The sequence below is a fragment of the Saccostrea echinata genome, unplaced genomic scaffold (genome assembly GCF_033153115.1).
Source record: "Saccostrea echinata isolate AGI-Se365-2 ecotype Australia unplaced genomic scaffold, CSIRO_AGI_Sech_v1 ptg000033l, whole genome shotgun sequence".
Lineage (NCBI taxonomy): Eukaryota > Metazoa > Mollusca > Bivalvia > Ostreida > Ostreidae > Saccostrea > Saccostrea echinata.
Window position 1 is genome coordinate 18423877 of NW_026889782.1, and position 26568 is coordinate 18450444.

The 26568-nt window shown below is 39.2% G+C and overlaps 4 protein-coding genes across 5 annotated transcripts; 1 reads left to right on the forward strand and 3 right to left on the reverse strand.

Annotated features, from left to right (window-relative positions):
- Positions 1–247: 247 nt before the first annotated feature.
- Positions 248–2478, forward strand: LOC133198720 (uncharacterized). 2 transcript variants are annotated; one of them, XM_061334737.1, is made up of 2 exons: positions 248–791; positions 1393–2478. In XM_061334737.1, the coding sequence occupies exon 2, from the start codon at positions 1609–1611 to the stop codon at positions 2461–2463; it is 855 nt and encodes a 284-aa protein (XP_061190721.1). In that variant the 5' UTR covers positions 248–791; positions 1393–1608; the 3' UTR covers positions 2464–2478. Both variants share the same exon structure in this region, with proteins under 2 accessions (XP_061190721.1, XP_061190722.1).
- Positions 2479–2931: 453 nt separating this feature from the next.
- On the reverse strand, positions 2932–3861 carry LOC133198218 (uncharacterized). Its single transcript, XM_061334344.1, has one exon. The coding sequence runs from the start codon at positions 3859–3861 to the stop codon at positions 2932–2934; it is 930 nt and encodes a 309-aa protein (XP_061190328.1).
- Positions 3862–10097: 6236 nt separating this feature from the next.
- LOC133198219 (uncharacterized protein F54H12.2-like) lies at positions 10098–11513 on the reverse strand. The gene has a single exon (XM_061334345.1). It carries the CDS (start codon positions 11511–11513, stop codon positions 10098–10100), a length of 1416 nt encoding a protein of 471 aa, XP_061190329.1.
- Positions 11514–20365: 8852 nt separating this feature from the next.
- Positions 20366–20908, reverse strand: LOC133198220 (baculoviral IAP repeat-containing protein 7-B-like). Its single transcript, XM_061334346.1, has one exon. The coding sequence runs from the start codon at positions 20906–20908 to the stop codon at positions 20366–20368; it is 543 nt and encodes a 180-aa protein (XP_061190330.1).
- Positions 20909–26568: the final 5660 nt, after the last annotated feature.

The following is a 26568-nucleotide window of genomic DNA, read 5'->3' on the forward strand; positions in this document are numbered from 1 at the left end:
CTGATGACCTTTTGTTTTTTTATTTGGTAGTTGATAGTGCCCCCTCAACTGAAAATGTATTGCTGTGCCCCCGCCCCCCCCCCCCCCCAAGTGAAACTGCTTTCTACGGGCCTGCAAGTTGTTATTTACGCATCATCATCTCGGTAAATACTTCGTTTCCGGGATGTCTGCACTAAGTAAATGTGTCATGTGACTTTCATCACCACGTGACAAAAATCTAGGCATAATTTAGACAAAATGGCGACGGAACAGCTTCGTCTTAAATCGGTTCCCCAGCTCCGTGATTTTTTGAAAGAAAGAGGTATTCAAACATCAATTTATCGAAAACAACAACTACTTAGATTGACAGAAGCTGCAACTGCAATGGAAATTGAGCCGGAAGAATGCGCCATTGAAAATAAACGCTACCACGATCAACAAAGGAGAACGGTGGAGGTCCGTACCGATGAAAATATTACGACTTTTATTTTACCTGACGTTAGTGGACTTTCTGATTGGAAGGTTGATTTACAAACTTTGCCAAAAATTGAAATGGGTGATGTAATGGTGTATTTGATGACTTACTGTGACTGGAGTGCAAACAGACTGAAGTCTTACAAAGATGATAACTCATTCAAACTGTATCAAACCAACCACATTGACAAAGTTGCGATGGCCACTGTTGCACATGGATACATGTATGTTAAGAGTACCTGCGTGCCAGAGACAAGGCAATCAGAGAAGCCTTACGAGACATGGATACTCTTACATAAAAATAGTTCTGTGAAATCTGGTGGCTGTACTTGTGTGGCGTGAGTATATGTACATTTACTTTTCATAATTTGCTTTGTGGGGTGGGGATTCTTTCAATAATTTTCGGGATGGAGATGCATCTTATTCATACAGCAGAAGTTTAGATTTTTTGAATAAAATAATTAAATACTCTAAGTGTCCCTTTGGGTCAACACATCATGTACATAAATGTACTCAAAAGCAATGAGAAAACAGAAATCATAATGCTTATGTACATGTCATGATAAAACACGACTGATCTGTTTTTTGATGTTAAACACTTAGATGAACATCCAAGTTGTCCCTGCATAGAGGTTACACAGATTTATTTAGAGTTTGTTAAATATCTACCTGGTAGACTAGTTGCCACAATCTTGAACGCACTCCTGATGTTAGTATAATATAAATTTAATCCAAGTTGAAGGGCTAAGGATTAAGTATTAATCACATAATTTTTTTAATTTTTCAATGAATAGTTTTGTTTTTTTTTTACATAGATTTTTTTTTATTAAGGCTGATGTAAGCACACATATACATTGTATTAGACCTGCCATGTACATTGTAAAATTTAATATATTAATTCAAAGTGAATTAAAAGCAAGCTTTTATTTCTTTTTCCAGAGATGATGGAAGTTGCAAGCACTGTGTAGCATTGTTGTTTGCATTGCATGACTTCAGTGAAAGGCACCAAGACAGAGGCACTGAAGTATGCACTGACACTCTAACCCTGTTACAACACAAAATATCGACTTTGGTAAGAAAGATATCCGTGATAGTTATCAGCCTTTTTCTGATAATGCTATTGATTTGCATCTAAAGCCTTACAGAGACAATTTAATGAAATCTTTGTACAAAGTCTGCAAGAAACATGGTTCAGTATTAACTTACACCATGGAGCCTCCGTCTGATGAAAGTGATAGTGAAAATGATATCAATAACAATCAAGTACTGTTACCAGATGATATTCAGAAGTATAAATCAGAGCATGACATTGTAGAAAGACAGGAATTTCTTGAATATTTGTGTAACATTCATACACCAGAAATTATTAGAAATATTGAAAGTATAACAAAGGAACAGATTGATGACCCAATGTGGCATGAATATCGAAAGGGTAGAATTACGGCATCAATAATGGGATCGGTTCTGAAATGCAATATGGAAAGACTGAATGAAAATAACTACATAGTAAAGAAAATTCAAAGTTCTGCCACTTTTTTCTCTACACAAGCCACAGATTATGGAAAATCGATGGAAGGTGTCGCTCGAAACCAGTATACGGAACAATACATCAAATCTCACCAGAAAGCAGAAATTTTGAAGGCAGGTTTGTCAATTTCTCCTGCATGTCCTATTATAGCTGCTTCCCCAGATGGATATGTGAAATGTCTATGTGGTGGTGAAGGTCTCCTGGAGATCAAGTGCACATACACACACCAGCACAAGTATACTAAGGATATTGCTAGTGAAAACAATTATGTTCATCTTGTGAATGATGAAGTGAAATTAAAGGAAAACTCGCCTTGGTACTCACAAATCCAAACTCAACTTTTTGTAACTGGAAAATCATGGTGTGATTTTGTTCTTTTTACTCAAAAAGACTTTGCAACTGATAGAATTTATTTCAATGCAGAATATTTTGATATGTGCTTGAAAAAGGCTATTGATTTCTACTTCAAATTTATAATGTAATTTCAAATTTTTAATGTAATTGAGACATAAAACTTTGAAACAAGACTATATTTTCTTTATTTTTATTGAAAACATGACATTTTTCATTCATCACAGAGAAGTCAAAACTACTATTATTCTATTTCAAGCTCTATGGACAGTTATTTCTCTGGTACATGTACATATCATGTTTATATAATGTATAACAGGAAGAAAAATATATACAATTTATTGCCAGTCTTGTATGATATATTACAAGTATAAATGGATTTCATTTTTCAACTTCAAGGCCTAGTAAATTCAGCCAATTTACTTCAAATAAAAATCTGTGAATAAATAAACAAGCCATTTTCTTAAGATTTAACTAGAGGTCGATGTAAATTACAGAAGAATGCTGCAACAGTGACCATAGGATGAACCAGTGATTTCATGTCCCATGGTATGGTTTGTGAAATAAGTTTGAATGTTTTTAAGCGTCCAATTGCTCTTTCAAATTCTGAGATTTGCTATTTTCCTTGTTTTTTTAATGTCGCTGGCACACAGATACTTCCCCTTTCCCCAGTTACATTTGCGTGAAAATGGTGGAATAGTTAAATATGCTTTTCGCTCTGTAAGGAGGTCTCTAATTGTGAACCCTCTATCCGCCATTATTTCATCACCAGCAGATAAAAGGTCTAAAAATCCACTATGCTCAGTTATGTACCTATCAGAGGAATTGCCACCCCAGATTTCAGAAATAAAATTGAATGCACCATTAGGAGTGATGCTTACAAGAAATTTAAAAGTATTATGAGATTTGTAAGTGCTGTAAGTCCTAGCATTGACAGTTGGATTTTTAGGCCTTTGAATAAATATCTCAGAGCAATCAATAATAGCCCTCGTCCGAGGGTAACTCTGTATGAAGGATTTTGGCATGAACTTTTTAACAATGTCTCGAGAAGGCCATATGATACAGTCTTTGAAAATATAATACAAGCAAAACATCCATATTGTAAAGATGGATGAAACCCCAAAAAGTTGTGACATGACAAAGACAGGCAGAGCTAATCTTAAGCGTACCAATGTTAAAATGAATTCATCTGATCGTGAAAGTTTCCTGATAGGCCCAGGTTTTTTCCCCTGATTTTGATAACGCTTCTCTGTCTCACTCTCACTTCCTGTCCAATACTTAATATTGATATCAAAATTGACTACAGCATCTTTAATTGTGTTGAAGATTTTTAAGCTTGGTAATCCTGTAAACTTTCTAACTGAATCGTCACTCTTAGTAACTTTTTCTAAGAAAATGTCTCTAAATAAAGTATCTTTATCATCAATTATTTTCTTCAGCTCTTCATTTTCTGATAAAATGTCATTGATACTTGTGAGGCTCATATCTGTCTGTATGCCAGTGTCAGTAAACAATGAATCACACCCCATGAGTAGTATAAGCAGCCTAGCTAGGCGGGTCAACTGAGTGCACTTTTGGGCCCTGGGGGGATGGCCGGGTCAACGGAGTGCACTTTTGGGGCCCCTGGGGGGATGGCCGGATCAACGGAGTGCACTTTTAGGCCCTTAAAGTGCCTAAAAAAAAAATTCATGTGAGATCCTACCTAGCCCTAAACTTGGCAGTGATTCAAATCTTGATTATGACGTCATTCTAGTCCTTCATCGCCTCTCTGGCTGCTTTAATTTTGACACTTTAAAAACACAGCTGATCTCCAGCTGTTATTCTTTAAAAAAAAGAAAAACAAGTCAATGTTAAAGTTTAAAAAAACTCTTTTTATTTAAGTATAATACAAAGTCAATTCTTCTTTTGAAGTTTCAGGGACTTCTTGACCTCTTCCTTGTGTTTTCTTTTCTTAGGCTGGTCCAGTGGAATCAGATTTTCTTTGTTCTCCTGATGTATAATAGCTTCTACTGGAATGTTTAATAAATTATCCTGTTTGTCCCCGAGACTCATGTTTTCCTGCGTCTTTTTTTTTTTTTCCTTGGGCTTGGATGGTTTCTTCTTCTTCTCAGACAGTTTGTTTTGGTCACACTTATCGGCCCAATGTCCAAATTTTCCACATTTGTAGCATAGGTCTTTCTTGGGACATTCAGGGGCCCAGTGTCCTAACTCTTTGCAGATGAAACAGGGGTTGGTCTCTCTGGTTTTCTTTGGAACTTCTGTGTCTGTGTTGGGACATTCAGGGGCCCAGTGTCCTAACTCTTTGCAGATGAAACAGGGGTTGGTCTCTCTGGTTTTCTTTGGAGCTTCTGTGTCTGTGGGTTCTCTACCTTTTTCTTCTTCTATTTTCCACACTTTATCCTCCAGTTGGGCCATTATTTCTCTCAGGTCAACGAATTCACTCATGACTTTCTCTTCAAACTTATTTGCATTCACTTGCATCTGGTTTAGCATGTTGACTATCCCCTCTAACGTGGTGGTTAAAATACCAAAGTCCTCTTTGGTCATGGGCTCTGGGAAATTATACAATCCCAAGTCCAGTCCTACAGGATCCTGAGTCTCTGGCATGGGGGCTATGACATAGCCTTCAGGTGTCGCATAATTGGGGTTGTCTTTGGTATTCATCATTGCTTGTGCCATGGTATACACCTCTGACTTCTGACTGAAAATGATGACCCATACACTCTCTGCGCTGGTTTTTATACTTTTTTTAAAAAGGAAGGGGTCCTGGAAAAACCCACACGCGCTCAGCACGTTCTGAGATCTGGAAATTCCTGAGGTGTGAGATTTGAGATTGGTTTTTCCAAAGTCTAAAAATAGATTTTTTTTAAAAAAAATTTAAGTCTATTGGTTTTTCCAAAGTCTAAAAATAGATTTTAAAAAAAAAATTTTTTTTTAAAAATTAAGTCTATTGGTTTTTCCAAAGTCTAAAAATAAATTTTTAAAAAAAAAACAGGGGGGTATAAATAAGACAAAATATCATGTCTTCTGTTCATAATCAATTGTCATGTCGAAGCAATACCACTCTTTGATTTTAGAAGGCTATGATTTGTTAATGCAATGGATAGAACAACACCAACAACCTCTGCCTCCCGAGGCAGAACAAGTCTTTCAGAGAGCCACTACCATCATAGAAACCATTCAGGACTTATGGTTACAATGCCTGGCCCTGTTACATCCTCCCAACCTGGGGAGACTAGCTACACTGCATTTTCTATGTCAACGCATGAAAGAAACTCTGCCCCAGAAATGGTATGGGTTAAGCCTGACCCACTATCTAGGAAAGCCTTACACTTTTTTATGCCATCCCAAAGCAAGGAAAGTAATTTTACTCTACCAGGAAATAGAATCGATGGAGAAAATATGCATTCAATACGGGATGAAATATCTGGAAATTTCAGAGAGACTAAGAAATGTGTGACTTTTAATACAGACTTGAATGAAATTCATTATTTACCACCCGAAGATCGGAAAAGTGAATGGATGGCTCTAGTAGCTGATCGAATGAGATTTCAACGCAGAATTCAACATTTGGAACAATTGTTAAACCAAAAAGAAAAATAAAAGAATAAAAACACACTAAGCTTTTTGTTATTGTTGTTGTTTAGTAATGACGTCATCATGTATCCGTTAGACGCTGAGTCTATAAAATCCTGGTTTATTTAAAAATCTAAACTTTCCCACTGCAAATAAAGTGTATACAATTTGTTTTTAGACCAATCTGATTCTATTCATCTCAAAATTTTCATCTGAAAAGGTCAAGATCGAAAAGATTCTTATATTCCCTATACAAAGTCTTATACATTGATTTTCTGAAAATGGCTGACCTTTGACCTCCCTTGTGTTTATCCCGAAACCGACGCTAAGTTTATTTTTACACTTGTAACGATTCTTTTGATCTGAAAACTATATAGACACTCTTCCCTAAGTTCAATCTTATTGCCTGCCATAAGTTTTCTTTGTGTTACACTCTCAAAAGTCTAAAACGACTTATTTTATGTATTCAGGTCAGTCAAGGTTAGCCCTTCGCTTCGGCATGAATGAGCCTGTTCTAAACAAGGGAACAATGTCATGTATGAAAAATACTGTCAAATCATTCTCGAAACTTACCTTCATTCTTTTACTAGAAGGTTTGAATGTATATATGATCCCATAATATGTTATTTACTCCAATAGAGGTATTCACAAAACACAAATAACACAATTTTGATGTTTCCATGATTTTCTGAGCTCTTCGTCATCCGGGCTTTTAGGGTGCTCTCTTTTCGGCTCGCGCTGTGTGTATAAATACCGACGCTGATCAGCTGTTAACTGTCATTCGTTAGTCAGCTGTTCCAGCGACACTACAATTCGACATGTCTCTCTTTACCGAGAACGTAGCCATTCAGCCGGGAGTCGAGGTGATCCTTCAGATGGTGGTCCGGAACCAAGACACCGGGGAGGAATTCGCTGTCTTCAACATGGGGAGGATCAGAGTAGGAGATCTGAGGACTTTCGTGGCAACCAACATCGCCCGGAGAGCCGCCAGAGCCACCCCCTATGACAGGCCTTCGCCTTCGCCAGCAAGGAGCAGAGAGGAGCCACCACGCCCCGTATACCATCCGCGGCCGGAGGAGGAGGGCAGGAACTTCGGCCTGCCGGACAGTCCGGAGTCCCCCCCTTCGTCTCCGGCCGGAGCAGCAGTCCACCGCCTCCTCGACGGGACACAGCCAGCATCACCGCCCCAGGACAGAGCCGTATTCCAGGGCTGCATTCCGTTGTGGGGGATCCAGGCTTCCGTTGCACAAGGATACTGCTGTCTTTGCTTGTGTGAGGATGAGTTATCAAACTTCCTGTGCGGTCGGTGCCGCCAGAGGCCAGCCTGCTTCCTCTGTGCGGCCCGCCTGATAGACAGAGGAGAGGGCTGCCCCCTCTGTCGTTACGGGAGCCCGGAGCCCCTTGTTCGCACCACCCCTCCTACCCGTCCCTCAACACCCAGGGTGGGCCGAGGCCGTGGCGTAACGATCGAAGGAGGAAGAATAGACAATGGAATTTCAACAGGCCGTGGACGAGGGCGACGTCCCAGGGAGTAAACCCTGAAGAAAAAAAAACAACAACGGTCCTTTTAAGGACCAAGTCCCAGGGAGTAAACCCTGAAGAAAAAAAATCAACAACGGCCCTTTTAAGGGCCAACCCAAATTTTACGAAAAGATACCTTTTTGATACACGGTTATAAAAGAAACGTATAATAAACACCAGAGGTCACTGTTTTTTTGTTTTGTTTTTGTTTTTGTTTTTTTTTTTTTTTTTATGCTAAACTCATAATCACTTAAAATTTTTTTTTTTTTTCTTGTCAACTCATATTATTTATTATTCGATTATAACAACAACAACAAAAAATCTATAGACTCTCTCTCTCTCTCTCCCCCATGTCCAATAAAAAAAAAAAAAAAGTAAAAAATACACACATGAAAGACAGTGATTTTTCTCAAATCATTAGGGAATGTGTTTAAGTACGACTTAATTTTCTGTGTTTATGCCGCCATGATACTCTCCAGGCAAGTTTTTTTTACCCCTTTCCTGTTCAAGGCGTGTAATCCACGCTGTAAGTCGTTTTTAAAGTTTTTTTTAACACATTGTTTATTGTTGTGATTATGTTATCCCTCACCTATATGTTTTAATGTCAGCTAATGAACCCAGTTCTGCATGATTTTGAGATAATGGTTTGTCATGTGCTTTAAAGTATGGCCTGCTATTCATGTCATCATTTATGGTCCATAGTAAATAAAGTCTGTATCTTTTAAATATATATATATTTTTATGAATGAAATTTCATTGATTCCAGTATAAGTTAGGTCTTGATATATATATATATTACTCTTTTTTTTTATTCCATTACATTTAAAAACATGCATTGTTTCATGTAGTATTTTTTGTCATCATAACAACATGGTTTTTATTTCTACAGTCCTCAACATTGGAAGATATGTTTTTTGGGGTTCCTAACCATCTATAATCCAGTCTCTATGAAGTGAAGCCTGGGCTGTACTCTTCCTTTGGAAACACACACACAGTTAATCATCCAACATATAGAAACAAAACAAAACTTTCAAGTTTTTCAATGAGATACAAATTTTTAATTCTTTTTTTTTTTTTACTCTACATGTTTATATATATATATATATATATTATAAAAAATGGATAAAGAAAAATGGATAAGTCAAAGATAATTGATAATGTAAATTATAATACCATAGTTGGTAAAAAGATAACAAGGGTTTTTTATATCTCCAAGTGCTGATGATTTTTCTGAATTTTTTTTTTAATATTGACAATATATTACAGGGGGAAAAAGAAATCTGTACTGTGAGCCAAAACTGGATGATCTCATGGAATTATAACAAATTCCTAGTGTTTTCTACTGGGCACCACACACACACCCACCCCCACAAGGATCTGCTTATGAGTGCATCAGACTGCTGTGGAGGCTGAAGCATGGCACTTCATATTCCTAAAAAAAAAAGGTACTTTCAAAAAAAAAAAAGATTTATTTTATATCACATAAAAAAACACACACAGTTAATGTTTATGAAGAATGTACACATGTTTGTCATAAGTGTGTACAAATTGTTCAATATAATGTCTATAATGAGTCCAATTTCCTCCAGCTAAGCCACATCCAATCTTGTAAGGAAAAGCAAGAGTTTTATAAGGTAAATTTCCCAATTCTTTTAAACAGGCTTGAAACCATTGCTCTCTATTTTGTGGGGTGTCCTGATAAGTGGAGATTCTTTTAGGTCTGTGACTTGCTCTGCCATAATCCCATTGAGCTAATAAACAAATGACCACAGGTGTTTGTGAGGAAAACACCCTAATGGTTCCTGGCTTATCCCTGTCCTCTTCTAAGGCTAAATTTCTAGACCCTAAAGGTCTGCGGGTGGCATACAAATTCGCTTGAGGATATTTATCTGCTATACTTTGACTCAATCCATGAGCTCTGACTGTTAAACAGTTACATTGATGTACGATAGCTTCTACAGGAATGTTTAATAAATCACCCTGTATCTCCTGGAGACTCATGATCAAATGAGGCTATTTTTTTCTTTTTTCTTTTTTTATATATACCTTTTTTTTTCTATATTTAGTATCATGGGGAAAACCCCCCTTTTTTTTAAAAAAAAAAAAAAAAACAAGAACAGATTTTTTTTTTTCAATTCTTTTTTATTGATAACAACAACAATTAATTACATGACATTTTGATAGAAACATTGACAAGTTTGTCCATGACCCGTAGGTCTTTTATGATAAGTGTCTTTAAACCATTGAGCTACATAATGATCTCTTTGTAAAGCTGTACTATGGTCAAAGGGAAATAACCACTCGTCTGCTTTCTTTCTCAACTTGTGTCTTTGATGTAAATAATACACGCAATATTGTCCACACACATCGGTCTTCCAATCTTGATATCGATACGGATTATAAATCCATTGGTGAGCATGACGCTGGATAAAGTCTTGAATTTCTTTCTGTAAGGGAGGAAATCCATAAGAGTCAAAATATTCCACCACTGGACTGCTCACGTACAGACACACCCAGTGTTCTCCAGGTTGATCCTGAGGATCCGTATTCACCACGATGGCTTTTTCTCCAGGTCTTAATTGATCCGGTAATATATCGACAGGGTACACTCCACCAAAAGAACTCTTTAATTCTCTGGATAAGACTTCTCTCAACTGTCCCGTATCCATTAGTAATCAATACTGACTTCTCTCTGTTTGTTTATTTCTAACAGGTTATCGAATTCTGCATACACCACACAATTTAAGGTGTTCACCGTATTGTTCGTAAATTGGACTTCTATTCTCAGATTTCCGGTTTCTATGATGTGGAATTTGTCCGATTGCGCTTCTTGATCTTTGGTGAAATCCCAGCCCCACAGAGTGTATCCGTTTTTATACTCTTCTAGGGTGATGTCCGGAGCCCAATCTTCTCCTAATTTTCCCAAAGCTTGATATAGACTCAGATAAGATCTCAGATATAAATCTTCATTGAAATTGGGCTCAAAACAACGAGTACTCATGGTCTCTCCGTTGATACTGACATCTAATTTCTTAATTCCAAAGTTTTGAAAATGAAACGGATTTTTAGTTTTATCTCCGTTAAAAGCCGCATTTTCCACAAAGCCTAAAATGAGACGTTTAGGCATCTGGCCTTGAAACAGATGATCCGTAATCTTAGATTGAGTTCCTGTCAGTATGGTAAAGGTTTTCACTTCCACTCTTCTCAAAGGATATTTGGCTCTATGAGTGTTCAAACTTTGATTAATGCCATTCATCATGACGGCCGTGGGTTTGACTTTTCTCACCCACAAGACCATGTTCAATATTTTCACTTTTCCCGTACTTAGTGCTTTGATCATCATATAGAACTGAGGTCTAGCTCGATTAAATCTCAAACGGACGTCTACTCCATTGGGTAGAAATCGGTCTTGTTGAAATAGATCCAGATGTAAACGATCAAACAAGGCTATTTTCTTACTATCTTTGATGGCCTGGTGACGTTTTCTAAATCCTTCGTTTCTAGAATTGGCCGGTAACTCTGGGACGATGGGTTCGTCAATGACCACAGTATCGCCACTTACACCCTTTTTTACATCAAATGTCTTATTTTGAGCCACTCCAAGGTCTGCTACCCCCACTTCGTCCATGTGTCCTGCCGTATCTTTTTCCCACAGACTACAGGCTCTCATCTGTGTCATTAAAGTTCTGGGTTTGTAAGAAAGTAATTTCTCCAGATAAGCTTTGTAAGGATAAGTATCGGTTCCCGGAGACACTATTTTTCCATTGACACTGAGATCGATTTCCGTAAACAAGGAATGAAAGATATTATTCACCGGGGCGCAAGTGGTGCCAGCTCCAGTCAGATCAGTACCATCGTCTTTGGTGAATTTACACACCATTTGAACATACGTTTGAGATAAATCCAGATATTGATCTCCTTGTCCTTTAATTTCAAATTCAATGGGAGCCGTATCCGAATCTAAAGTACTAGAAATGGGGTAATATTCTTCCCATTTGGAGTCTTCTAAAGCAATATTAGTCGGGGGGACTTGGAACAATTGTAAATTGTTCATCCCACACGCACAGGAATCTGGTTGCAACATAATGTCTGTCTACTAGGATGGATTTTTCACAAATGAAGGTCAATCTCACTCGACTTCCCTATTTATAGTCTCTCAATCAAAGATATCTAAAGGACGTGTTTTCTTAGTCTGAATTCCTCCTTGTTTTTTTCTTTTTCTCTTAGGACCTCCTCGGGCTAACACAGGTGTCTTTTTTCTTCTTTTCTTAGTACCTCCTAGATTCATTCTTTGTTTCACCATTCCCGAAGTGTTTTTCAGGGCTTGTACTCCGTGAGTTTTGACAGCGTCTTTTAAAGATCTCTTATTTTCTAACACGTCTAACCCCGTTCTAGCAGCAGCGGTCAAGGCGTGTTTGGCTCCCGTTTTCAGTAAATCCGTAAAAAAATCCTTCCCCTCTTTGATAGTTTTGGGGTGGATAATAATAGGGTGGGGGTGGGGGTGGTTGCTGTTGGCCTCCTCCAAATAATCCTCCTATTAAGGGAGCTGCTACTTTAAACAAGGATCCTAAAATGCCGTGTCCTTTTTGACGTAATAAACCTCTATGATAGACAAACTGTCCGTGTCCTCTTTGTCTCAATAATCCGGGATGATACTGCATGTTTTCATGACTCGTGTCAGACTGACCTAAATGCACTCCGGGGACTCCTTTTTATACCCCTCCCTGTCTTAGGGTTGAATACAATACAGACAGCATATCAGACAAGTCATCACTCCCAATAGGATGTAACAAAAAAGATGTACACTCATCTCAGTACACTTTTCTGAAATGAAGTTTCACGACCGATTTTCCACTTAAAAAAGGCATGGGAGTCCCTAAAGGAGTCATGATATGAATCTCAATGCTATCGAAATGTTTTTTACTCAGTTTCAAATATTCCGCTCTAACGGGTTCCCATTTAGCTTGTTTTTTATCTTCCAGATTGAGTGTACAAGGAACCACTCTTAATAATTTCAAGGCATTGGATCCTACGGTCTGGGGTTCAATCAAGTCACAATACACGTACATGGATTTCAGATTTTCATATAAATCTACGGTATTGTTACCCATGTAACTCACGTTGATCCATTTGGTTTCTGTATCGTTCTGAAGCATCACCTTCTTACTTTCTATTCCTAACTTATAAGCTAAGGCTGTGGGAAAACGAATGCAAAAGGGATATTTTCTAAGTTCTCTCCCGTTAAAGTGATACATCACTTTATCATATTTGTCATGATAGGCTAATTTCATCTCACTCTTTTTTTTTAGAATCAACAGAATCACCCAAAAACTTCCATAATTTTTTCAAAGTTCTTTCCAGTCCAAGACTGATTTCACTTGTTAAAGCCATGGGATGAATGTAAGGCCCCGGTCTAAAGTGAATTCGCTTAATTTCCATCTTCTGGTCTTTCGTTATTTGATCACCAAATTCAGTATGGTCCCAATCTAACAGTACAGGACATTGGCTTAATGGCATCGCCTCTATGGTTTTCATTTTAAATCTGTCCCATCTAAACACATTGGGTTCTTCGACTTTTTTAGCATAAAACTGAGGAAGCAGGATGTCAAAATAAGCTTCCTCTTCTGTGATGTTTTTCAATGAAATGGGATACATCAATTCTGTTAAAGCCACTTCCCATTGTCCATCTGTTAAATCTACTGTTTGTGGTAATAAGGTTTTAAATTGAGCCGTCGTATTACTCGGAAAAGATTGCATGGACCCATCACTGGGTAAAGTCATGTAAAAACCACTGCTCTCGGCCATGTTCAGTGAGATACTGAGACAAAATAACTTAGGACCCTTCTATTTATAACAACACTTTTTTTTTTGTTTTTTAAATTTTATTGAGTCTATTTTTTTTTTTTTTTTTTTACACTTCTTCTTCTTCTTCTTCTGATCTGTAATCAATCACTCTGTCTAAAACACCAGGTCCTTCCTTTTCCATATTGTCTTTGATCTGGGAAAAGGGGATGCGACAATACACGTACTGTTTAACGTCGTGATAATCTGAAAAGGTCAGTTCTTTTTTCTTCATCTTGAAAAAATGTCTCACACACTCTGCTATGTCTGAGTACCAGAGACTTTCGTTCAGAACCAGGGTCATCGGTGTCGAACGATTCATAGGATGAGTACAGCTGACCCATTTATATTGCTCGTAATGCTGGTTGAATTTCACCCTCACTCTAGTTCCTTTAGGATGCGGGATTTTGACTCTTTTTTCCAGCCACAGGTTTTCCAGGGAATGTCCTGGATGATTTTCAAAGAAATCCAGGATCGCTCCTAGTTTAGTTTTCATCCACCCTCCTTCCATGTAAATAAACTGATTGACGGGGCTCTCATAATACCAACGATACTGCATCTTTTTTAAAACACGTCTGACTTGGACACTGAACTTTTTCAGAATGAATGATTTTTTTGGGGGTCATACCTCTTTATATAACCTTATCCAATCTATTTTTAGCATCTCAGGAAAAACCCAACAACAGTTTTTTTTGATTTTATGATTTATTTCCTTCATATCTACATAATGGACAAAGTCTGTAGCAAATCTTGACGAAGTTCTCGACACATTTCACACAGCATGGATACTGTCGGCATTGTTGGCACTTCCATCTCCCCTCCGTATTTTCCTCCCAGCAGGTCAGACATTTCTTTAAGGCTCTCTTCCTGGTCACTTTGACCCATAGGGGCACCATATTCTCTGCCCCGTACTTCCATGTGAAATATTTCACGCACCATCTACATCCACAGGTCTCCATGGAAGGGGGATCATCCACAAACCAGTGAGGAAAAGCCATTTCACAATGCTCGCAAAATTGATAAGTTCTGTGATGCCATCCTGGATGATCATACACCGTAAATGTACGCTCATGGATCATCTCCCTATCACAGTAATGACAGTAATACTTTTCTACCTCAAAGAAATACTTCAGTCTCCACATAAAAATCATGATGAAATGTGGTGGTGGTGGTGGTGGTGGTGAAATTTTTTTTTTTTTTTCACAAAAAAGCTCAGCTTTAAAAATACCTCTGGATCTGACTATTTACAGTCGCTTTGTGAAATTTTTTTTTAAAAAAGCTCAGCTTTAAATACCTTTGGATCTGACTATTTATAGTCGCTTTGAAAAAACCCACACGTGCTTCACACGTTCTTACTCTATTTAAGTCTATTGGTTTTTCCAAAGTCAAAAAATAAATTTTTTTTAAGTCTATTGGTTTTTCCCAAGTCAAAAAATAAATTTTTTTAAGTCTATTGGTTTTTCCAAAGTCTAAAAATAGATTTTTTAAGTCTATTGGTTTTTCCAAAGTCTAAAAATAGATTTAAAAAAAAAAAAAAAACCTCAGGTTTTTTACCTAGGGCATAAACTTGGCACCGATTCAAGTCATCAAGCTGCCTATTGTGACGTCATCACATGTATTCAGCTGAGAAAAATAAGACCTGGTTTGGTTTTATAGTTTTTTTTTATTATTATTGTTCAAATCGACACAAGGGACAATTTCTGTAAGAAAGCCGTATAATGGACTTGTAACACTTTTCACAGCAGGGATATTTCATACACTGTTGACATTTCCATTTTCCTTGGGTGTTTTCTTCCCAGCAGGAGGGGCATCTCTCGATCTTGGTATTTCTTCTCATGCGCTTAGCCCAACGTGGCATCATAAAATCAACCCCATATTTCCACAGGTAATATTTCAGGCACCAATCACAGCGACAATACCACAAACTAGGGGGATCGTCTACTTCCCAGTGAGGTATACGTTCTCCACATTCATTACATCCCCAATACCAACCAATAAGGTCGTCGTCGTCACTGTCATACTCAGGTAATCTGCTGATCTCTCTCAACTGCCTATGGCAATGAGGACAGGCACTATTTTCTTGGTGAAGAAAATACGACATTCTCCACACAGAAGGCATGATTGAAAAAAAATGAGCACAGTGAACTCAAAGCTAAGATTTATATATATATACCTTGGGATATCTATTTTTAGTCGAAGCGGAAAAACCAACAACACCAGAATTTATTTTTTTTTTCTTAGGTTTTTAATTCACAACAACAACAACAACAACATTAAATTAACAAACATGGAATACTTTTGCATAGTTCTTTTTGAATAGGAAAAGTTCTCCTCATGTACAAATATTCTGTTTCACAAGCAGTCCATGATGTCGTATCCTTCTCTGAGCACTTTGTTTACATAATCTTTGATACAATCTCGGACTTCTTCCATCCATTTTCCTTGAATCCAGGTCCTTACTGGTGCCTCTGTTTTGTGAGCCAAGACGTATTTGACTTTCCATTTGAATTCCTGATACTGGGGTCGCCATGACCCTAATAATAATACTATGAGTGGTGCACATTCATGGTCCGGTAATTTGAATCTCTTATACAGGTACACATCATTGAGTCCTGTTTCTCCCGGATTCTTATCCATGAAATCTTGGATGCATTCCTCTTTGTTTTTCATCCATTCTCCTTTTTTAGTGGAACCTGTATGCTCTTGCATTTTCCAACGATACTCGGAGCTTAAAAATTCCATGTTGTGCTCTGTCCTCAGTCAGATCAGAAATGAAAAAAATCTTTGTTGTTTCCCCATTTTATATATATACACTCTGTGGTGTATCTATTTTTTTTTTAAAAAGACATTAACTCTGTGCATTCGTGGTCTTCTTAGGGGTAGGTGTATGATGCATCATCGTAGGACTAGGCATGATATAACCCACTGAGGAACTGACACATACCATCCAATATTCTCGATTAGGATCGTGTAAAGCTAACATGACCACACTGGTGACGATGAGAGATACACAGATCAATAATTGTGCGAAATAAACGATTTCTTCTCGAGGAACATTCTCTCTACAAAATTTCCAATGAGGAGTTATTGGATGAGATCCGTTTGGGGAATCCATGAATCGAAACTAGGGGGATATCCTTTCCACCGAACTTTGACTTCTTGAATGATTTTTTTCCCTACGCGTCGCTTTTTATACCCCAAGATTTCCTCCACTTCGTACACGTCGTCTTTTTTAATGATCTTTTGTAATTCTTTCTCGTAAAAAGTCCCTTCTAATTCCTCTCCGTTATAATCTTGCACTCTATACACGTAAGGATACCTTCCAGGAACTCTTTTAGAAATGGTAAACAGTTCTGTGGTCCAGTTAGGTAAATATCCTTTTTCAAATGTGCGTTTGGCTTTACTGATGCGTACCCGATCTCCTTCCTTAAACTGAGGTTTAGGAAACTGTTTCCGATTTGATTTCCCATATAAAGTTTTCCAGACTTTTAACACATTAGAAGCATTCACTTGAGCTGGTGCTCTTTGGATACTGCGATGATAAGTGTGATTGTAAGCATACACTAAATCCGGTAAGATCTCTAAATACCGTCTGGTTTTATGACGGGTGAAATAGCGCCACATGCGTGCTTTGAGAGTTCTCTGAAATCGTTCCACGATACTGGCTTTGGTGTCCGTATTACGAGTGGTAAAAAAATGAATGGATTTAAAAGCCTGTAAGAATTCTCGATTGGTAAATTCTTTTCCTTGATCGGATTGAATGCGGACGGGACGTCGACCGTCTTGTTGAAAAATCTCTCGTAATCCTCGAATCATTTCCTTTCCCGTTTTCTGTTTTAAAGGCACCACCCAGGCATATTTAGATAAGACGTCAATGGCACACAATAAAAAAGTATAACCGTCATTGTGTTTCTTTAAACTGGACACATCTGCTAAATCTAATTGCCATTGTTCGTCTATATCCGTCACTCTAGTCTGTTGTCTCCGGAATTTTCTGTGAATGGGTTTATGTAAGGTATACGCATCTTGCTCTTTTAACCATTCTCGTATCTTTTTCAAGGAAATCTTATGTCCCAGACTTCTGACCTGACGATACAAAGCTTGTATTCCTCCGTACCCTCTTTTAGGATCATAATAAATCTCTTTTAAAATGTCTTCCACTGGTTTCTTTTTCATATCTTAGGTAATGAAAGCCAATTTTCGTCGATCTGTTCTAATCTCTTTTTAGGTAAACTTGGACTGAATTTAGATTTTTTGATGGCCTTCGCTAAATTTAACAGAGGTCTAGGAGTGGATTTTTTTATTCCTCTATCTCCTACAGGTCTACTAACAGGGGTCAAAAATGAAGAAGCATCTTTAAATCCACTATCGCCCTCGTCCTCACTATCACTGAAGATACTTTTAGGAGTACTGATTTTTCCAGGTCTCTGCATGGCTTTTATAAGGTTTCCATTGCTCACGTATTCCAGAGGAGTACGCGTCTCTTTTAAAGCTTGAGCAAATTCATCTAATCCTTTAGGAGGGGGATGGTTTTTACGAGAACGAGATCTCATACTATCAGCCATTAAATCCACAATGTTAGAATCGGGAACTTTTTGACCTCGATAACTAATTTCACCTTCCTTATTCCAACTCAACACCTTGGTTTTCTTTAAATGATTTAATAATAATCCAGCTTTTCTTTTCATGTTTTTATTCACTGTTTCAAGAATTTCATCTTCAATCTCACCTGGGGCTGCTGGTGATGCTGCTGCTGCTGCTGGGGCTGGAGCTGCTCCTGCTGCTGGAGCTGCTGCTGCTGGGGGTTTAGAAATAGGTTCCTGTCTAGCTTGTTGTAAATAATTCCTATATCGATGAAGTTCCTGGCCATATAAAGCGACTTTTTCTTCTGGGGTTAAATCTTCACGTCTTGTAATCTCGTCCAATTCCTGACCTAAACTGATGGTAGATTGAAATTCCGGAGGTTTGGGTAATTTTGCCTTGAGATCGTTCAATAAGACCTCGGGAACTAACACCATTTTACGACTCATTTTCCTAGGAGGGAAGAAGCTGCTCCCAAAAGTAAAGGAGCGGCTGCTGCTAAGAGAGGGAAGAAGCCTCCTTTTTGCTGGACTAACAAAGCTCGTCGTCTACGGATAGATTGAGGTTTGACCAGTCTCCTGAAGATGTGTTTCTTAGGAGCTAGTTTTCGTTTATGAGCCGAACTGAGAGGTAACACTCCTTTTAATAGGTTATACACGATCTCGCAGATTTTGAGAATACAATCTCCAGAACAATGTTTTAAAATACCCGTCTTTAATGGAGAGGAATAGTGAGGGTCAGATAACACTCTTAAAAGAGGCCAGTGAGGTTTTAATCGTGTAGAACAGCAAGTCCTTCTTTTCTTCTTCTTCTTAGCCATCCTGGGGTTAAAATGAGGACATGTCCCAGGTTTCTCTCCTTTTTATACTCTCAAGGAGGAGGAGCATACATGTCGTGTTTGTCCTTCTCGTGTTTGTCTCTATTTTTCTGGGTGACGTAGATTTTGGAACAATATCGACATTTATATCTCATTCCTTTAGGAAGTGTAGGTGTAGAAGCGGTCAGAGGTTGAAAGCGTGCTATTTTAGGAGTGTGAATGGGGACTTTAATTCTAGGAGAGGGAATTCCCACATTGACTCGAGGAAACACTTCTAAATCGGTAGCTCTTTGACTGCCTATGGGCCCCATAGGACGATCCATTCTCATTTCAGCTTGTTTCTTTAATAACTCCCCAATAGTTTTTTGTCTTTGTTCCTTATAATACTGATTGATTTCGTTTTTTAGACTTTCGGGCATGGCTTTTCGTTGAGCTGGAGTTTTGGGAGTGGTTTTTTTCTTCTTTCTACCACCAGGGGCTTTTCTTTGAGTAGGTTTTCTCTTAGGAGGTTTTCTCTTCTTTCTGATCTTTTGAGCTGCTCCTCCTACTCGGACCATCCAGTCGGGAAACACTCTTTGTTTCTTATTATCGACTCGCACTACCACACTTTTCAAACGACGGACACGTCGTTTCTTAGGTGCATTCCATTTAAATAAATGACGAATGATGACTCCGCCTAGAAATCCGGCTCCTCCGCGTTTTAAAATGGCATTTTTTCTGTCTTGATCACTCGCCGACTTATCGGCTATGATGCTTAAATCTTGACGATGATTATTAATAAACTTTTGAGTCTGTTTATTGATGGGTAAGACCCCACGTATCAAATTTCGAGCTCCCATGGCAAACCAATTCAATAAGGCTTTACGCCCTAATTCGATTAAATGGGCTCGCTTGGCAGGATCTCGTTCCCGCTGTAAACGTCGTAAGGTTTTCACTAATTTACTCTTGGCCGAGAGAGGTCGACCCATGATGACTGTATAATGATGAATGACAAGTGTAATGTTGATACATTTTTATTTATACTCTTGTGGCATGTGTATAGTTAACCATTCAAACAATCGACTTCTCAATCTGTATTCGTCTGGGGTCTGTAGATTCAAGTCCACCAGGAGATACCCGTGAGGAACACTGGTGGCTTCTTGATAGGCCGACATCAAATGAGGTAAGGCTAACTGTCGACTCAAGACACTGATTTGAGATTTGTCTCTGGGATTTTTAAACAACACTAAATAATGAGCATTCAAACTAATGGTGCGATGCTGTGGTGCTCGATCAAATAAGTTCTGAGTGATGTAAATCACACTGGTATTCCGATGATGCGCTTTACGGGTAAACCAATCCACGATCGATTCGATGGCTTTTCCTCCCATCATGTCGTCAAAAATGAGTAAGTGAGGAATAGTTATATTGCCCACTAATTTCTCATCGTCTTCTGGAATATTTCGAATGAAGGAGACCCGATCTGTTAAAGAAGTGTAAGCAGGTTGCCATTCCCGATAACACCAGACAATTTTTTGTGGCATGGGGGTAATCCAATGTAAATTTTCCACCAATTTCTTGACAAATTCCGTTTTTCCAGATTTAGAAGGTCCTGCTACCACCATGGTAAATTCGTGTTTCAATTGAAAAGACGGGAGTGTCTCCTCAGGTTGCATGATGACAAATGAAGAGAAAAATAGGGTTTCAATCCTTTTTATTCAACACAGAAATATACGCTGGGTTCTCTTCACATCGGCTCGACAGATGGGGCAATACCGGAAGGTGGGAGCACATAAATAACAGCAACATACGTGTCCGCAAGGGAGTAAAGCCATTTGTAATTCTCTCTCTAAACAAATGTGACATTTTCCTGTGGCCTGGATCTCTGTAGAGGTTTGGTCTAGTAGAGGTTTGATTTCAGGTGAAGGTTTGTATCCCACCCGGAGTAAATGGTTAATGAATACGATCATCACCCACTCACGTCCTTTATAGCTATTGATGTAGGGACAATTAGGGTTCCAATAAGCATGTTCTACATAAGGATCGTCTGTAGGTTCCCAGAGGTTTAAAGTCATACCACAATGAAAACAGATGGTCTTATCACTCACTCCTCTGTAATAAAATCCGGCTTTGGCTAGGTCGGGTATTAATCCTTTTAAAGAATCGGGCCATCGATCATCAAAGGTAGCTTCTCTCTTTAAGAGCAGAGCATATTTAGGGTAAACAGGAAGGTAGTCTGGCTCCTTATCAACACCAGCCATGACTGAAGTGTAATATTATTTTCCCCCCCCTTTTTATAACCCCTCATTTTTAGGGGGTTTTCCCCATAAAATAACAACAACATTTAAAATACAGTTTTGTTTTTAATAACCATAAGGTAAAGTGTTATAATCTTCCATCAATTGTCTCTTATCATAGACAATTCTATATTGTTTTTCTAAAGGTATTGTCTTGACTTCATGTTGACGAGTCCTCTGTATTTTGTAGGGATACGAGACTTGGATTTCGTCAATTTCTTTCTGGAGCATTTTTTCTAAAGTCTCTGGTGATACGATCTGAGAGGCCCGATAATTGAGAGTCAATCCTTTGACTTTACACATGGATTTTCCCTTGGCGGTGAGGTAAGCATAATTTTTGGGGCCTCCTGACATGAATTTGATAATGTGGTCCCCGTCTAATTCGTCTGTCCATTCTCCTAAACTGTTGCCAAGGGTAGGATTAAATTGTCCCTCCTCATGTTGGTATATGATACTGTCCGTGTCGAAATAAAGGACCCGATCTCCCAAAGGTTGTAAAGTCTCGTAGAGGTGTAATCGGGCATGGGCGGTAGTGAAACAGGCCAGTACCACGTTTCCGAAGGGACACTCTTCCACGAATTCCTGTTTCTCTTGATAATTGACCAGCATCATGTCGGATTCGGCCTGCTCTTTATTTTCTAAGAGTTCTATCCCTTTGATGTCAATGGTCGAATCTTGTAAGAGTTGCTGTAGTTCCTCTTCTTCGGTCAAGTATCGAGTTTTAGGTAATAACAGGCGTTGAGCGAATTTTCCCCACAAGCAATTTAAAAAGAGTTTGGCTATCGTCCTTAGCACCGGATTTTTTTCTATACTTAACAGGTCCATCCTGATCCCTTCTCTGTCTAAGACTTTACGAATGTAATCTAGTTTCTGTTCCTCCGTCTGACAATCAGGTGGGAATCCAGAAGCTTCCTGTTTGATCTTTAAGAAGGTATCGATGTAAGATCTGAATAAATCTCGACTGCTTTGTGAAAAATGCCAAACTTCGTAAATCCGCTCTAAGGTATATCCCATGTCCAGGGCTTTATGTAATTCTGTAGTCACCCAGGTACCCGTAAGACTGCGTTCCTGGTCTGCGTGTTGACATCGATGTTTAGAGGTAGAGTCCTGTCGTTCCGCACACGTTCGACATAAGGGAAACAATAACTTGCCTCCCGTGCGATAAGGTAAAACGGGGTGATAGAGGCCTCGGGGGGGTAGGACCCGACAGTGAATGAGGCCGAAATAAGTTCTCACGTCCTGGAATTGGTCTGTTATGATCTGAGGATGGCCTAGGGGGAAAGGTCTGTATTTTAATACGTAAGGGTATAAGGAACAGACGTCCACGTATCTCATGTCCCCCTCCTCACAATATAATTTAGTGGCATTGGTCCGACCTCCGTACAGGGCGTCTCGGGGGTTCAAAGGATCTGGAATGTCCAGGTCTCGTACATAATTCTGTAGAGTTACCTCTCTTTGTACCTGTTGATCGAATTCGTGCTCCCAGATGCTACGGAGGGAGTACCCCATTTCCTCTAAAACAGAACTCCGTCTTAAAGTTTCCTCGTGTAATTGTTCATAGGTAAATTGGGTCCGGTGAGGATGACTTTCGGTCTGTAAATTCGGGTAGCAGGTGGGGCATCCGTGCCAATAGCATCCGTAAAATTCGTAGACGGTGCGAGTGGCTTCCTGGTATCCGTCGACGGTATAACTTCCGATCTTGACTTCTCCCCCGTTTCTAGCATGTTGGATGTGAGATCCGGTCTGGTGACTCATCCAGCTTAACCACCGACAGGCTTTGGCGGAATATCGACGCGCAGGCTGATACCCCAGGTTGGGAATGATAGCAATGGTCTCTTTGGGCATGAATCCTCGACGGTAGGCTAAATTGGCCGCACTGGCAAAAGTAATGGATTCCTGGAAGGGGTCTACATGGACCAAGCTCTTGAGGGTGGCTCTAAACTGAGCACAGCATCGTCGTAAAATATCGACGTCCGAGACACAGTACTCTAAAAATTCCTTCTGGAAGTCAAACACTTTTCCGGCTTGTTGTTCGTACCATCGGTAAAAAGCCTGTCGTCCACTTATAGACATGTCGTCGGGATTGTAGTAAGCTGCCGGTGGATAAGGCCCCACGTAATTCTGGTTGTGTTCCGTATTAAAAAAGTGTGGAAAATATCCTTTCTTCAGTTCGGTGAATCCGAAAGCAGAGGGCATCTTGGACAGGGCAAAAGGTAAAAAATTATAGGAATCGATGAATTTCAGTCCGCAGATTTGCATGGATAAGATTTTACTGCCGTTCATGATGACGGTAGGTTTCAGGCAGGCGGAATGAACCAGGTAATTTAAAATGAACTGTCCGTCGTATCCTTTGAAATTGTGGGCGATGATGATGGCCTCGTCGTGTAATAAGGCGGAATTCTTATTTCCTGTAGTGGGTTGTAATAACCAGTCCATGAACTGCCTTAAGGTCTCTGGCCCTCGGAACACGTGTTGACGGGGTCCCATGTGTCGACAGTGAGGACAGGGATCTTCTATGGGTAAGTGACCGCAATGTTGACATACGCGGTGTGCCACACACAGCTTAGGGACGTGGATGCCGGTTTCCTGCGTACATTCGAAATCGAAATAGATGTAGAACTGTAAGGTCTCTTTGCCCTTGTTTTTCTTTTTCTCGGGCTTGAGTTGAACGTAGCACTGATGATCCGTGTCTACGGTTTTCTTACAGATCTTACATTGTTTCTGTCCTCCGCAATGATGATGAGGGAGTAATTTTTTAGGCATCCATTTCTGACAGTGGTGGCATCGCCCCATTAAACTGCATACGGTGGTGGCCGTATTGTTACTGTGAGGTTGCAGATGATTTTCGTAGCAAGTCCTACTCTGAAAAAATCCCTGGCACTGGCTACATTGAATGCGGCTCCCGTCTGGAGGGCAGGGCGAGTCGGTTAAACAAAAGGAACATCGGTGAGGACACTGGGTACGATGCTCTGTGATGTTCCTGTACCCCACGTCGCAATGATCACAATAGTATTGATTGCCCGTCACACCAGGCATAGATATGATGGCATCGTAATGATGATCGTCTAACAGGACATTTAAACAAGTTCCCTCTCCGTAGCCTTTGTAAAGGGGCTCTAAACTGAGTTTAGAGGAGGTGGACTTGAACTGATATATTTTCAGTCGATAGCATGGGGCTAACACTTGTTGTAATTTTCCCCATTCTTCGGGTCCACAAGGCTGATGGATATTACACCCGGCTTGTTCCATGAGAGCTATAGCTTCGTTTTTCTGGTCATTAGCTCTTACATCTCCTTTCCGCATACGTATCCATCTTTTTTCCCATTCAACTAAACTCTCTGAATGTTCCGGTTTTTGACTGTGTAACCGGGTGACTACGATGGCTCGAGCTAAACAAAATTTATCCCAAGGATTGTCGATCTGAACGACGGATTGTTTCCTCTTCTTAAAACTCTCCTTGTTCACCATCAGATGTTTGGTTTTGTCTCCACCACTCCCTTCCGGATATTTGACCCGAAACATGTCGAATTCCATGGCCCCGTCTCCCAGTTTAAAATCTTTCTTGGATTGTTGCACGGCTTCTATTTTGTCTAAAATGACGTCCTCGTTTAAATGTTTACATTGCGTAAACTCGTACCAAATGTCGGAATCCAGAGAAGGATGGCGTATGTTCAGGCGTACGTAATCGTTAGGATTACACTGCAGTTGATATTTGACATTTTGTAGCATGTCTCTAAATAATCGCCGAACAAAGCCTCTGTTTTCCTCCTCTGGAAATTCCTTAAAATTCACAGTGTAGACGTCTTCTTTAGCTTTAAATTTTCTGGAATGCTTGGCTTGATTCAGTCTCACTTGATAATATTGGGAAATGGCCTTTGGCTTCTGGGGTGGTGAATGGGCTGGTGAGTGTGGTTCTTCATCCGACAGAGTCCTTTGTTGTTGTTCTTGTTGGACTTGGGCTCTCTGCATTCTCTCTAATATTCTCGCATTTCTTTTTCTGAGCGCTAATTCTCTGTGTTTATTGTTGTAAATAATTCTTTCTAACTCTTTGGCCCGTCTTCTCCATCTCATCAGTTGCTGGGCATGTAACAGTTTTTTCATAGCAGAATCCATGTCGACAGCTGATGGAACTGACAACAGAATGAGCTTCAAGTCAGACACATGCAATACTTATACAGTGTATGACGTCATAATGGCTAGGTTTTTCCAGGTGAGTGCTGAGCACGTGCAGGTTTTTCCAGATCTCTGACCTTGACCCCGGGGGTGCACTGAGTTGACCCCCCCATCCCCCAGGGCCCAAAAGTGCACTCAGTTGACCCGCCTAGCTAGGCTGCTTATACTACTCCCATGGACTTCATAGTACTTGTAGACGCTACACTGTAGCTGTGTTCAGGCAATTGCTGATGGCTGGGTAGATCTGAAAATATTAATGATTGAGTACATGTATTTTAACAGGAATGATGACAGCTTTTTAAATACTGGCCAATTTACATAGGTCCAGAAAGCATTCTTTTAAATGCAGTATAAATAATACACCTTCTTGATACTTGCACATTCTTTGCAATGACAAGAACATGGAGAATCATAGTTTAAATCACTTGTTTGAATGATATACTAATCTACACTATGTAATTGAATGGTTTGCTGCATAATGCAATTCACTTATTTGCTTGTCTTCAAAATATAAACATGGTATTTGATGCAGAACTGTGGCTCTCTGGGAAAAGAAAATTCAGACACACCAGAAAATACCTGCTGTCACACTATTATATCTGTCCTAGAGAGCTGCAGTTCTGTGGCTACAACACATACCTGTGTTTTCTTCAGAATAACTCCTTGATGTTGTGACGTTGATGCAACTGGCAACTGGAAGAACTCTAGACCCAGCACCATCATCAATAAACAAAGTGCTGTCACACTTAGTTACCTCTTCTGATAGTGTGTCTATGATAAAAAAAAATCATTTTTTAAAACTTTGGGCCTACCAATGGAATATTGTTGATTTTATTCACAATCTAGATTAGAGACCTGTCATGTGATAGTGACATACATGTATCCATGCATTCTGTTTTGAAGTTAAAAACAAGTAGGATATTATAGTATTCATAACATTTACATTATTGTTGATAAGGTTACAATACAAAAGCATAATTTGTGCTTTTGTATTGATTTGTTTAATTCCTAAATTGTATATTTTAAATGAGTATGTAAAAATATGTAATTAAAAATAGTAAAAAAAATGTATGGACTTGCTTCTGGAAATTTAGGCTTTTGAAATAGATCATTGTGGAGATTTTCAGTCTGATTTTAGACAAAAGACAATATATAGAATTCTCAATACAAACCCTCTATGAGCGTAGGTAATTCTGATATTTCCTCATTATGCTCAAAGATGGGCATGGATGACGTGGGGTTCACTGTCAGGTCAGCCTCTCGTTTTGTAATTGAAGCTGTACTGCGTCTTGGTGTAAAAACTTTATAATTGTTCCATGGAAATAATTCAGGGACATTGTGGCCGTCAATAAAATGCCTGGAGCACACTCGATGATGAGGTAATGGATCGTAGTCAAGAGGCCTCCTTATCATTTCCACCCATTTCTGACGCAACTTCGGATTCTTTTTTT

Coding starts and splice junctions, on each gene's coding strand:
- LOC133198220 (XM_061334346.1), bottom strand. CDS start 20,908: ATGGCTGGTGTTGATAAGGAGCCAGACTACCTTCCTGTTTACCCTAAA.
- LOC133198720 (XM_061334737.1), top strand. CDS start 1,609: ATGAAATCTTTGTACAAAGTCTGCAAGAAACATGGTTCAGTATTAACT.
- LOC133198219 (XM_061334345.1), bottom strand. CDS start 11,513: ATGTTGCAACCAGATTCCTGTGCGTGTGGGATGAACAATTTACAATTG.
- LOC133198218 (XM_061334344.1), bottom strand. CDS start 3,861: ATGGGGTGTGATTCATTGTTTACTGACACTGGCATACAGACAGATATG.